This window comes from Sorex fumeus, unplaced genomic scaffold (genome assembly GCF_029834395.1).
Source record: "Sorex fumeus unplaced genomic scaffold, SorFum_2.1 ptg000018l, whole genome shotgun sequence".
In the NCBI taxonomy this organism is placed as follows: Eukaryota; Metazoa; Chordata; class Mammalia; order Eulipotyphla; family Soricidae; genus Sorex; species Sorex fumeus.
Genome location: NW_026606075.1, coordinates 26,779,325 through 26,792,906, shown reverse-complemented (window position 1 = coordinate 26,792,906; position 13,582 = coordinate 26,779,325). Strand labels below are relative to the sequence as shown.

Sequence of the window (13,582 nt, the reverse complement as noted above, 5' to 3'; positions counted from 1 at the left end):
CCTTGGTATTTAGATGGGATCAGTTACGGAGAAGACTGGAAAAAATATTATTTAGTAGAACCTCTTGACTTTCCTGGTAAGTGAAACATTTCTTTGCCTTGGTTTGTTAGTCTTCTCTCTACTACCACCCCCTACTACCATCATCATGAAATATTTACTGAAGTGTTACCTAATTACTGTCACTTACTTTGATCTTTGATTCATGTGTGTGCTTAGGGGAAAAAGCCTTCAAGTAATGTTAAGCACTAATAGAAAACATATTCTTAAATAAAAGAATTTTCTACGCCTAGCATCATGGAGAAATCTAGTTCAACAGGCAAATGGAGCTGTTGTTAAACCAACTTGACAGGACAGGAATCCTCCCTGAGGCCATCACTGATATATACTGGTGACCATCAGAACCTCGGGTGACAACTACCAACTCCTTTCAACCCCAGAAGTTGTAGAGAGCGTTCTGGTAAAGATTGGAAGAATAAACAATATGCTAGGTTCTGCTTACCCCTCTTTTTATATTTGCTTCAGGTTTGAGGTTAGATGATTCATGTGAGAATTTTCTGACTTATATATATGTGAACTTGTATTGCTATGCATTTCCCTCCTAACAATTTTTTCTGCATCCTCTCAAGCCTCATTGTTCATTTCTTCATTTTCATTGTTCACTAGATAATTGGTGCAGGGTGAGTATGTGAAAATTTATTACTACTGTGATTATATCAACACTTATGATCTTGGTTTTTCTTTCTTGCTTTTGTATAAGGCCAAATGAGATGGTTTCGTTGACAGCCTTAAAGTGGACTCTGAGAATGTCACCAACAGCACATCCTTTGTGACCAAATCCGGCAACTAGAATTTCATGGTTTTCCTCAAGAAGATTTAAGCAAATTGTGTACAAAATCTGTGCTTTTCTTTCAATCATTCATAATCATCTGAACTTGAACACAGTTCCTAATAACAGAATTTGGCTGTTTGACCTCAATTCTAGCTTTTTTCAGCACAATTCCCTTTTGCTGGAAAGTACGTCCAAAAGGTCCTGTGCCTGAATGGACTGTTGCATACTGCTTCATGACACTTCTGATCTCATTGCTAGCTACTGATCTTTTCGGAAGTATGAAGACCGAGACACTTACCTTCAGCCCAGTCCTGCACAGCCTCCTGTACTCTGTAGATTTTTTTTTATCACCATACAATGTATCACTTAAACTGAATTGATTCCCCTCACTCCCTTTTGGTAACAGCCATTTTGTTCATAGAATTTAAAATTTTTACCTTTTTGCCTGTTCATTTGTTCAGCAACCACACAGAGCAAAACAATACATTTATCTTTGATATATTTTACTGAGCCTATAATCTGTAGTTCTATGCATGTTATCACAAATAACAGCATTTTATCTTTGCTGATAGTCAGCTAGTCTTGCATTGTGTATGTATAACACATCTCCTTTATTTCTGATATGTTTTAAGAGATGTTGGAATGCATTAAATTAAATTAAGATATGTTTTAAGAGATGTTGGAATGCATTAAATTAAATTAAGTTCCTCTTCTAAACTGTCTCTCCAATAAGACACTGAATTGTGTTTTAGTCCTGTTCAGTGGATTATAGGATATGTACATTTAAAGATCTGTAATCGAGGAAAAGATGGATAACAGTAGGGAATATCTTGATGGTGGAGTTTTAGGATCTCAGACCCCCTTCATTAAGAACATGTCTACTTTGTATTGTTTTGTACCAAAGTTTCCTCTGAAAAGAAAATTTAGCTGTTAAAAACTTTCTAAACTTTATATGGGTCATAAATTTACACAACTTTTTCTAACAATCAAAAAGTTATGGGGGCTGGAGAGATAGTACAGTGGGTAAGGCACATCCAGGCATCCCATATGGTCTACCAAGCATCACCAGGAATAGTTTCTGAATGCAGAGTGGGGAATAACCTCTGAGTATCACTGGGTGTGTCCCACCAAAAGTTTTAATGACTGTAAAAGAAAGGATTAAATACTTTAATTTCTGATGCCAAGAGATAGATGGTTAGAAGGGGTGTCATGAGTAGTTTGTATTCCCTGGATACACTGTTATTGGAGCTTAAGGGGGAAATGTTGATTTCCACATACATTTCCATAAGACAGAAGTAAAAGGGGATCTTCAGTACATAACCACCTCAGTCAAAATTTGCTAATAAGCACTGTATGAACCATAGTCTCTGGGGTGGGAATAAATTTCAGTACCTATTTTATTATGCTACTTCCATGAACATGACTCAAGATCCTGCTGACTCCAGGAGAGAATTGCTCAACAATGAAGATAGAAGCAATCACTGTTGCCTCTGTTTATAAATCTTGAGCTGTCACTAATTAACTAACAACAATTTAATGATTTTAATGTAGGTTCTCAGAAACAGAAACAGCTTGTCCTTGGTGGAGAAGCCTGTCTATGGGGAGAATATGTGGATGAAACTAACCTCACGCCAAGATTATGGTATGTGTATTGGGATGTTTGAATTTAGATATCTTTGTTTTTCTACCCAAGTCAGAAAACACTAGGAATTCTCCCAAGCATATGATTTAAATATTTTCTTAACAAAATATGAACTTAATTTTGTTTTTGGTTGGGGGAATTTTAGGCCCCGGGCAAGTGCGGTTGGTGAGAGACTATGGAGTCATCAAGAGGTTCGTGACCTGCAGGACGCCTATCACAGACTAACAATTCACCGCTGCAGAATGGTCAGGTAGGAAAATATGAGCATTTCAAGCTAAGACACTGTGAATGATTTTGAGAGATGGTTTTTTTTAACAGACTTCTTAAGTATTAGCAAACTTCTTGGACTTGGAGGATTTTGCTACTTATAGACAGTATGCCACCTAAGAGGTAGTGATTTAAATATTTGATATTGGTAAACATTTAATAGGTAGTAAATATCTCTGAAACATAGTAATTATATCAAAATTTACATATGATACATTTTATTGCTTTGGGGATCACATCCAACTATGCTCAGGGCTTACTTCTGGCTCTGTGCTGAGGGATCACTCCTGGCAAGGCTCAGTACCCGTATGTGGTTCTGGGGGTCTAACCTGGGTAGGCTGCATGCAAGGCAAGTGCCTTACCCTCCATGCCATCTCTCTCTCTCCCTGTAATAATACATTTTTATAAATCAATATTTAGAATTCCTCCCTGAATCTTTTTTAAATAATGCTATGTTTTATAAAAATAGTTATATCAATCTAAGACACTGCTTTTATTCATACTGGTTTCTTATATTCCATTAGACGTGGAATAGCTGCACAACCTATTTCTGTTGGATACTGTGAACGTGAGTTCAATATGTAAAAATGAAATAGAATGGAACTATAGGAGAGCAAAATACTCAGAGCAATCTCCACTACAATCAAATATAATCAATTTTATCTCAAAATCATGCAAACTACTTTTGAATAAAGCCTTATTGATTAAATCTCTTTTTGTGTTTCGTTTTGGTTTTGGGGCACACTATGGTGCTCTGGGCTTACTCCTTGGCTGTGCACTCAGGGATCACTCGTGCCAAGGCTCCTGGACCATATGCGGTTCTAGGGTCTATCCCAAGTAAGATTTGTGTAAGGCAAGAGCCCTACTACTGTACTATCAGCGTGGCCCTAAACTTCTAGCTTTTAATCCATTTCATATGTAGGTTTTAGTAGTCTTTTCTGGGAGGTGACAACAACAACCTTTTGCTATGTCCCTCAGTATATTTTCAAGGACTGAGTGTTTCGTAGAACTTCCCAAGAAGATGTTTGTGTGTGGGCGAAATGGGGTACTCCCAGAATTTGCTTTGCTTTTTCACTGTGACAGAGGCCAAGGGTGAGCCCAGTGAGGACTCTGAAGAAGAAGAATCTGATAAGCGCCGCCTTCCCAGGTTGGTGGGCAGCTCGGCTAGGTCCCAGAGTTCTACAGAGAACTTGGTGTTGAAACCAGCAGGAGGAGCGCTCTGCAGGCTGAGTACAGCTCGGCGGGAAGGGCGGAGTCTGCGCCGGGGGGGGCGGTCCCAGCGGGAGGAGGCGGGGCGGAGCCTGAGCTGGGGGCGGTCTCAGAGAAAGGAGGCAGGGCGGGACCTGCGCCGGGGGCGGTCCCAGTGGGAGGGGTGAGGGGCGGGGCCTGCTCCAGGGGCGGTCCCAGAGGGAGGGGCGGGGCGGGGCCTGCTCCAGGGGCGGTCCCAGCGGGAGGAGGCGGGGCGGAGCCTGAGCTGGGGGCGGTCTCAGAGAAAGGAGGCAGGGCGGGACCTGCTCCAGGGGCGGTCCCAGTGGGAGGGGTGAGGGGCGGGGCCTGCTCCAGGGGCGGTCCCAGCGGGAGGAGGCGGGGTGCGCCGGGCTGCGCTGCGCCGTCCTCTGATTGGGTGGCTCTTGCCCCCCGCTTCCTCCTCCGGGGCCCGGCGGGAAGTCTTATGACCTGGGCGCTCCTAGGTTCAACCCTGGGACCCTAGAGCGGAGCCGGCGAGCGACATGGAGCGGCACGGGCTGGGGCGGGCCTGCTTCCTGTTAACGCTGCTAGCGGCGTTGGCGACACAGGCCCGCGCCGCACCGAACCTAGGACTGTGGCCCCTGCCGCTCTCCGTGGAGATATCCCCGCGCCTGTTACATCTGTCCCCGCAGCAGTTCAGCATCGACCACGACCCCTCTTCCAAGACCGGCCAGTCCTGCGACCTTCTGCAGGAAGCATTTAGGCGGTGAGCACACCCCACTGGGCGGTCAGTTAAAGAGGATCCTTGGGGGGAGGGGGGAGGTAATACCAGGGACTCTGCAGGCTGGGGACCAAGGCGAACTCACCTGAGCTCCTGTTGTCACCTGCAGTCACGTAGCCACGCTCCCCCACCCCACCCCCCCATCCCCCAGGGACTCTTGATTCCTATTTCTGATCCTGTTAAGTGACTCCAAGCCACAGGGGACACCAGCAGACCCAGTGCCCGGTGTGGAAAACTCCGGCGGCTCCTGGAACCCACGTGGACAAACACTCCAGCTCTCCCCACACCTTTCCACTCCCCCAGCCTCTTGGCCTGAGCCCCGCCAGCCTGCCGGACACTGAGGGGGGGAGGAGGAGGCTGCTCCCAGGCTGGCCTTGGTCCTTCTGAGCAGAGATGGGGTGAGGGAGAGGAAGAGGCCAGCCATGCCACCGTTCAGGCGCTGAGAAGCCCCGAGGCTGGGGTGCTGCTGGGATGCTCTCCTCAAATCTCTGTTCCTTAAATGCTACCTGTTGCCTCCCAGCTGCTTGTTTTGTTCTTGAGCCCGTTTTGCAGGGCCTTGTCATGTTTATCTCCCCCTTTGCCTCAGCTGGGGTCAGCGGTGTCAGGAGACAGCCCGCAGGACCCCCACTACCCAAGCCAGGTGCACTTGGGAAGCCAAGTACATGGTGTTTTCTGCTCAGATCATAAACTGGGTGCTCTTCTGAATGAATGGCAGGAGGATGTCAAGAGAGCTAGATAATATATGATATATTTAACAAAGCTAGAGAGCCAGCAATTGATTTGGAAGAAGTTTTGGTGGAGCAAAAGCTATGCTCAGGGTTTACTCTTGCTTGACTCTGCTCACTGTTCATTCCTGGGGTATCATACACAGTGCCAGGGATAAAAACTGAACAAGGCAAATGCCTTAACTCCTGTACAACCCCAAACCAGCACTTGAATTAGCTGTGGGATGGTTCAGAAACAAATCCTTTTGTTCCCATGCAGTGCAGGTGATGACAAGAGTTTGCCAAGTCAGGCTTTTGATGAGAAGCAGCTGTTAAGGATGACTGCATTGTTAGGAAGCAGATAAAACATTCATCCTTATGGCTAAAATTTGAAAGCACTCTGGCAAGCATTGCAAGGTCTCAAGAGAAGCAGTTTCTGTGTCAGATTAAAAGCAAGATAAGAGGCTGGAGAGATAACTGGTAAGGCTCTCGCCTTCCATGCGGACAAACGGGGTTCGATCTCCAGTACCCCATGTGGTCACCAGAGCACCATCTGGAGTGATCTCTGAGCATAGGTGCCTGTAACCTAAACCCTCTCCCCCACTTCTACCCCAAGACAACAGTAGCAGGATTTGGACATGATGTGGGGAGTTCTAAGAGCTCTAAAAGATCTGGAACACGCAGTGGCCTAGCCCTAAATCACTCAGATTCCTCTCACTCCTATCTGTCAAGAGCCCAGCTTTTGTCCCAAGCTTTTGTCCCAAGCTGTATGTTTTGCAGGATAGTTTGGTCTGTTTTGTTGAGAGCTGCTTCTTCTGTTTCTAGGCAGTCACTTGCCATTTGCTCATTTTATTTTTAAATAAATGAATTGCCGCGCTTTCAGTCTTGAAATGCCAAATTAACCCCAATACATTGCACAACATTGACTCAGGACTCTTTCCAGTAGTGCTTAACCTACCAGGGGCAAGAATTGCCTTGTTTGTCACAAGCCAGCACCTAATGCTGGAATCAAAGTGGCTGGGCCTTTAATTTCCATTTATGTTTTTTTTTAATTGATTGTGGTAAAATGAAGATTTTTTTAAGTTACCTTCTTAAGTTTTGTGGGGAAGGAGAGAGCAAACCTATTATATATGCAAAGCAAGTGCTCTATGGGCATTACGTCTACAGCCCTATCTTGAAATGAAGGGAGTAGGGACTGTGCTCAGGGCTTACTCTTGGTCCTGGCTGGGTTCTGGAGACGGCATGTGCTGCTGGTCGTCCAGGTAGAAGAGCCTTATTAGCCACACTATCTCTCCAGCCCTAATCTTTAGTTTCTTTGGAGGTTTTTTTTGGGGGGGGGGGTTGGGTCACACCCAGCAGTACTCAGGTTACTCCTGTCTCTGCACTGAGGAATTTCTTCTGACAGTGCTGGGGGGAGGTGGAAGGCAAGGTCAGGGGCACAATATGGGATGCCAGGGATTGAACCCTGGTCAGCCGCGTGCAAGGCCAACACTCTACCCACCGTACTATCACTCTGGCCCCTAATCTTTTAATATTTTTCAGTAAACGGTTGTACTGTAGCACTTGTTGTCCCGTTGTTCATCATTTGCTCCAGTGGGCACCAATACAAGTCTCCATAGTGAGATTTGTTGTTACTGTTTTTGGCATATCGAATACACCACAGGTATCTTGCCAGGTATGGGTGGGATACTCTTGGTAGCTTGCCGGGCTCTCTGAGAGGAATGGCGGAATCGACCACATGCAAGGCAAATACCCTTCCCACTGTGGTTATTGAGCTTAATTCCCTTTTACTCTCTTGAGGTTTTTCTTTGAAAATTGCCTTCACCAGAGTGATTGTACAGTAGGCAAGATACTTGCCTTGCACATGGCAGACCTGGGTTCCATCCCTGGCATCCCATATGGTTCCTGAGCCTGCCAGGAGTGATTCCTGAGCACAGAGCCAGAAGTAGGCCCTGAATATTGCTGGGTGTGGCCCAAAAACCAAAAGAAGAAAGAAAAATGAAGAGGAAGGAAGGAGAAAGAAAGTTACCAAAAAAGAAAGAGGGAGAGAGAAAGAAAGAAAAAGGAAGGAAGGAAGGAAGGAAGGAAGGAAGGAAGGAGGGAAGGAAGAAGAAGGGGCGAGAATGGGAAGAAAGAAAGAAAGAAAGAAAGAAAGAAAGAAAGAAAGAAAGAAAGAAAGAGGGAGAGAGAGAAAATAGCCCTCAGTATATTAACTTTATCTGTTCTGCTCTTCACTAATTCTCCAGATCTTTCCACGTTCATTGGAATTAATGAGTCATCAGATCTCTCTTGCTCTTTTTTTTTAATGAGACATTTTTTCATGAGTAGCACATTCAATTTTCTGACTTTTAAAATCTATAAAATAAACAATGTCTTAGTATGATACCTGATCTTTATCTATTAAAACCTTTATATCTTTAAAACCTTTAAATAACATGTGATATTTGGGAATCTGCATAAGGTAAATTTTAGAAACCCAAGAGAAATTCTGTGTGATGGTGAGCTTTTTCAGGTTCCTGTATTAGGATACCTGTGATGAAACAGATACCCATATTTAGTTTGGTTTAAGCAATGAGGAAACAAGTTATCTCTCACACATCTAGACAGTCCAATGCAGAGATATTTCAGGGTAGTTGACTGACTCAACAGAATTGTTTGCAAATCTTTTTGTTACATCTCTGCCTGCCATCTGCAGTGTGGCACCGGATGGTTTTGGTTATCACATAGAGACAGTTTTTTTCTCAAGTGTCACCCTGCAGAAGTGACTTCGTATCACAACCCACTAATCTTAATCCCCCACATCATAGATCGTAACTAACTTGCACCCCCAAAGCGATGGGATTATTGTTATTGATTTAATTACTGACTTTTAGGACTTCCTAGGTGTTACTTGGGAATTTCAAGAAAAATTTAAGTGCCCATGGTTGGATCTCACATTCAGAAATTCGGCCTCTAAGGTCTGGACATTAGTATATTCCCTCAGGCCCCAGATGACTCTGATGTGTAGGCGTAGTAATCCTCTAACCAGACTAATATGGGAAGCAAGGATTTGAGAGATCATATGTTGTTCAAACTTTACTACTGTGCTTTCAATTTTTGTTTCAATTTTATTTTTCATGCAGATACTATTTGTATATTTTTTATGACAACAAGAAGCTTCAAGAACCTGCTAAATTTGAAAACAGAACACAGTTACAGCAACTCCTGGTCTCAGTGGTTGATGACTCAGAGTGTGACTCTTACCCCAATATCTCTTCAGATGAATCCTGTGAGTATTGGTTCGGTATGAACTAGCACACTCAGCTGATCCTTACAAACATTAATCCTGGGAACTATTCTGCAAAATACTGTGAGTTCTTGGCCAGTGACTTGGTAGTTCCTGGCCTATCAAGTGTACCATTAAAATGTAATCATAAAAGTAATGCATTGCCCACTAATAAAAAAATAAATAAATAAATAAAGTAAAATTGATTCACTACCAAAAAAAAAAAGTAGTGCATTACTGTTGTAGAAAATTTTTATAGCAAGTGAAAAGGAGGAGAGAAGGGACTCATCATTTCAATGTTCAGTCAGTTACTGCTAATCTATACTGGCTTATTTGTAGGTTTGGGGGTTCTTTTTGGTTTTTGGTTTTTGGGTCACACCCAGTGATACTCAGGACTTACTCCTAGCTCTGCTTTTAAGGCTCATTTCTGGCATGCACAGGGGACCACATGAGGTGCCAGGAATTGAACCCATATCAACCACTTGCAAGGCAAGTACTATCTCTCCAACCCCTCTACACAGTTAGTTTTTTTTTCCAAAATTATATTTTTTTAATTACATAAAGTAGGGCCTGCGCAGTTGTACAGCAGGTAGCGTGCTTGCCTTGCACCCAGCCAACCTGGGTTCAATCTCTAACACCCTATATGGTCCCCCAAGCCCACGAGCACAGAGCTAGAAGTAAGCCCTGAGCACCACCAGGTGTGGCTCAAACCCCCCTCACTAAAAGTAGATAATTTTTTAAAAATTTACACGAAGTAGGCACATGATAAACAATAACATGAAAATGTAGTAATTCTGTCCTTACAGTTTTTATATTCTGGCTCTTTAATGTGTAAATTTACTATAAGTGAAATACTTTTGTGTGGTATTTTTTGTTCTGGGCCTTGCTAGCGATGCTCAGGTGTTACTCCTGGCCCTGTGTTCAAGAATCACTCCTAGCAATGCTTGGAAGACTATATGCAATGCCAGGGACTAGACCCAGATCAGCCACATGCAAAGATCAGCCTTTATACTATCTCTTTGGCTTCTCTGTGATATTTTAATGGACGAATAATGTTCGACATTTTTATAGAATGTTGTTCTACATAATGCAGATTAAACATTACTCACTTAGCAATCCCCTATGTTGTACTAGATAATTTCTTGTATTTTGAAAAATTAATCTATGATTCCTAGAATCTTTTTTTGTTTGTTTTGGGGCCACATCTGGTGATGCTCAGGAATTATTCCTGGCTCCACACTCAGGAATTCTTCCTGGTGATGCTCAGGGACTATGTGGGATGTCAGGGATCAAATCAGGGTCTACCACATGCAAGGCAAAAAGCCTGCCTGCTATGCTGTCACTCTCTCCCCTGATTCCTAGGATCTAATTTGACATAAGCCTAATGTAGAGCAGGTGGAAAGTAACTATCATTTGGTTGATATTATTTCCAACATTTAGTGTATGATTTTGTATTGCTGTCTAAAACATTATACTCCAGGGACTGTTTCTGAATTATTTTGGAAGGAATGCATAACTGGGCAGGCCTTTCATAGGGGATCCTGACAGGAAATAACGTGGAAAAGGAATCAAGTTAAACACCATGAGGACATCATGATATAAGATTAGTGCAAACTGGTGACTTGGGTATAAAGATGACAGAAAGACTACCACATACCTTGCAAGAATGACTTCTCTCTCTCAGAAAGAAGTGGGTACATTTCTTCATCTGCTGGCTAGAGAGAGTTTCAACATCATTTTGGGAAAAAAACTTCATTTCTTTTCAATTCTATAGCTATTCTTAGAAGAGAAACCCAGTAGCTTGATATTATCAGCCACATGATTTAAGTTAACAGCTCTCAGATTCTCTGAATTAGGTTTTGCAATCTGAGTTGAGATAGGCATGATCATTAAGTTGCCAAGGAATCTTTGCTATCAATACAGATGATTTATTAGACATTCCAGAAAATGGAATGTGTAAAGACTGCAAAGTCAAAGCTGGTCTTCATTTAGGTTTGTAATCCCTTTTTCTTAGAAAAGAATACTTTTTGAAACAAGCTGACTATGAAATATTCTGTTTTAAGACTAAATAACTTTTAATGTTTTTACAAGTTGCAATATGAAAGTAATACCTACAAATGGAAATAGCAAATCATCCACTGATGTTCCAGAACTAAAGAAATGGTGGAGAAATTTGCAAATATATTATCATTATCTATAAAAAACAACAATACATATATCTCCAAACCAGAACTAGACTAAATTCTATTGTAGGTAGCTAGGAAGATATATCAGGGATGTTTGATGCAATTTTCCTGTAATAGTGAAGAGAATTGCAAACAAAACTATACATTTACATACACAAGAGTAAGTTTATCTGATCAATTCACACTGAAGGATAGATAGCACAGCGGGTAGGGCGTTCGCCTTACAAACGGCCAACAAGGCCGACCCAGGTTCGATTCCTCCGCCCCTCTCGGAGAGCCCAGCAAGCTACCGAGAGTATTCGATATGCCAGACACAGTAACAACCAAGTCTCCAATGGAGACGTTACTGGGCCCGCTCGAGCAAATTATAGAATAGGTAGGAATAAAGATGCCAAGTTATAAAGAGCAAACATGGATAAAATGCTCAGATAGACTACTGAGTCAGAAAAAGGAACTGATGTCTCTGTGTTCTGTATGGCCACGTTTATACATCAGTGCACACACAGGACCACTCAGGAAAATCAGTAGTATATGTTCTTATTTTACATGTGTCTGAAAATGTCCGTGAAAGGAAATGGCTAGTGTTTATTTTGAGGGAGATTGGAGAGTTGAGTGGACCTCTTAAAGAGAATGTTAGTGCCCTGGAGAAGGGATTATTGCTTAATTATTTTATGCCTGAAACTCAGTCATGAATGGTTTTTGTAGCTTTGTAATTCATGGTGATTCAATAAATAAAATAAGAGAAGTTTATTCCTATCTATAATATGTTCAATGATAAATATATTGATGTCATTAGTACATAAACCTATAAAACAAGTTTTTTTTTAGTTCGTTTTCTTTGGGGGCTACACCTGGCTGTGCTCAGGGCTTACTCCTGGCTCTAACTCAGGGATAACTACTAGAGGTGTTCAGTGGACCATATGTGGTGCCATGGATCGAACCCAGGTTGGTCGTGTGCAAGGCAAGCACCCTACCTGCTGTACTATCACTACAGCCCCTAAAACAAAAGACTTTTGCTTGAAAAGGAGTACAGCAATAACCGAAAAATGAAGGTGACCTCCATCCAATCTCAAGAGTGCGAGTGATCTGGTTTAGAAATAAAAGTGTAAGTTCTGCAGTTTATGGGTCTATGTGTAGCAAAATCTCCTAAGTGCTTTATATTTCTGGTTTTGCACTGAGTTGAATCATCATCCATTTTACTATCTGCCAACTTTAGCTACAGGAGATTATCATTATCAAATACAGGTTGTACAGTATTGTTTTTATATGACTACTTGTGCTGAGTATCTAAAAACTGTAAGATGAAATAATTATTTTTAAACAGTGACCAGTGAAATGATCTACCCTGGGTAGTTAACTCAGAATTTGATATTGACAGAGGGGAAGCAAGATTGATTCGCTTGTATTCATCATAGCAAAAAAATTTCTAGCCTGGCGTTTAGCTTATTTGATATAGTGGTCTCTGGATGGAAAAGGATTTCTTGTCAGCTGACTGTCACCTGAGAAGTTCACGTGATTATTAATTCCTGCTGAAGTCTTCCTTATCTGCAGCCAAATATGATGTGACATGTGGAGGGTCATGATGATTTGAAGCTGAGATTGACTTGAAATCATTATCTTTATTGTGACAGAGTCCACATCTTTCATAATCTTTAGCTTTCAATTTCTCTATATAGTCTGGTATTTTACTTCATTTGTGGTTGATTCTGCCCCAAACTTCTAAAAGCATAACAGTACTTCTGGGCCAACCTAAGCTTCCTTCCTTCCTAAGATTCTGATTTGAAAGGTTAAAAATTGAGCCTCCTGTCTTTAGTCACTATCCCTGTATGTCCAGATGTGGCCAACTGGTGTCTTGTACCAGATAGTTGGTGACTTTTTACTGAGTGGGCAAAGCTCAAGTAACCCATGAGTTCAGAAAGAGTTTTTGCAGGGATGGGGAGTGACACTCCTGCTGGGTTTCAAACCCAGAGTTCTTGCATGCAAAGCATGTGCTGGAGACCTTTGGGCCATCTTCCTAACCCAAGATAGAAGGTTTATGGCCAACTTTGGACGATTTTAAGGGAAGGTGGGTGCAGGGTAAGTCAGGAAACACAGCAAGAGAAGATAGATGGTGCTGATAACTCTGCTTTAAAGATTTGTGGAGTGTCTAAATGAAACTGAGGCTTTTTGTAGGAATAGTGGGTACTGAGAAATATGTTTACCGCTCAGTTCACATCTGCCCATGCTCAGGACTCTTCTCTGTCTAGGGTCAAAGGAGGGAAAATGAGGGATCTTGATCTGACCTGAATAACACCAAAGGTCTCGAGCAGGAAGCCAAGAGAATGAGCACCGGAGAGGCTGTGAAATGTGTGGGGCATGCAGGGGCAAGGAATTCAGTTGTGGGGTGTGAGCTGAAGGGAGGCATGGAAGCTGAAGGAAGGACATGGAAGGGAAGAAGGGAATGAGTCATGTGGAGAAACAGCCGTGGAGCTCGGGGAATGAAATCTTCAATTCAACAGATAAACGAAGAGACATTCACTATCGCCCCAGTGAGACTCACACCCCACCTTATAGAGTGGTTATTACTAAAATATTGAACCAGGAAACACATTGCTGATAAGTATGTAGAGAAAAGAAAAACTGTTCTATCCTAGTGGTGACTGCAACTTTGTGTCAGTCACTTAGCAATAGGAGGTTCCTCAAAAATTTAAAAATAGAATTAGCATCTGATCCAGCATTTC

General features: G+C 42.5%; 1 protein-coding gene and 1 pseudogene across 3 annotated transcripts in view; one reads left to right on the top strand and one right to left on the bottom strand.

Annotated features, from left to right (window-relative positions):
• LOC130021695 (beta-hexosaminidase subunit beta-like) overlaps positions 1-13,582 on the top strand; it is a 98,758-nt gene that overhangs the window by 66,114 nt on the left and 19,062 nt on the right. The window contains exons 1-2 of one of the 3 annotated variants that reach the window (XM_056112465.1): positions 4,372-4,692; positions 8,534-8,679. The exons of the other annotated variants lie outside the window; for them this stretch is intronic. Of the exons in view, the coding sequence (XP_055968440.1) occupies positions 4,469-4,692; positions 8,534-8,679 (370 nt within the window). The 5' untranslated portion in view covers positions 4,372-4,468. Of the gene's footprint in view, positions 1-4,371; positions 4,693-8,533; positions 8,680-13,582 lie in introns of those variants that run through there. 3 annotated transcript variants of the gene reach the window in all.
• Positions 721-1,239, bottom strand: LOC130021634 (40S ribosomal protein S23-like; annotated as a pseudogene).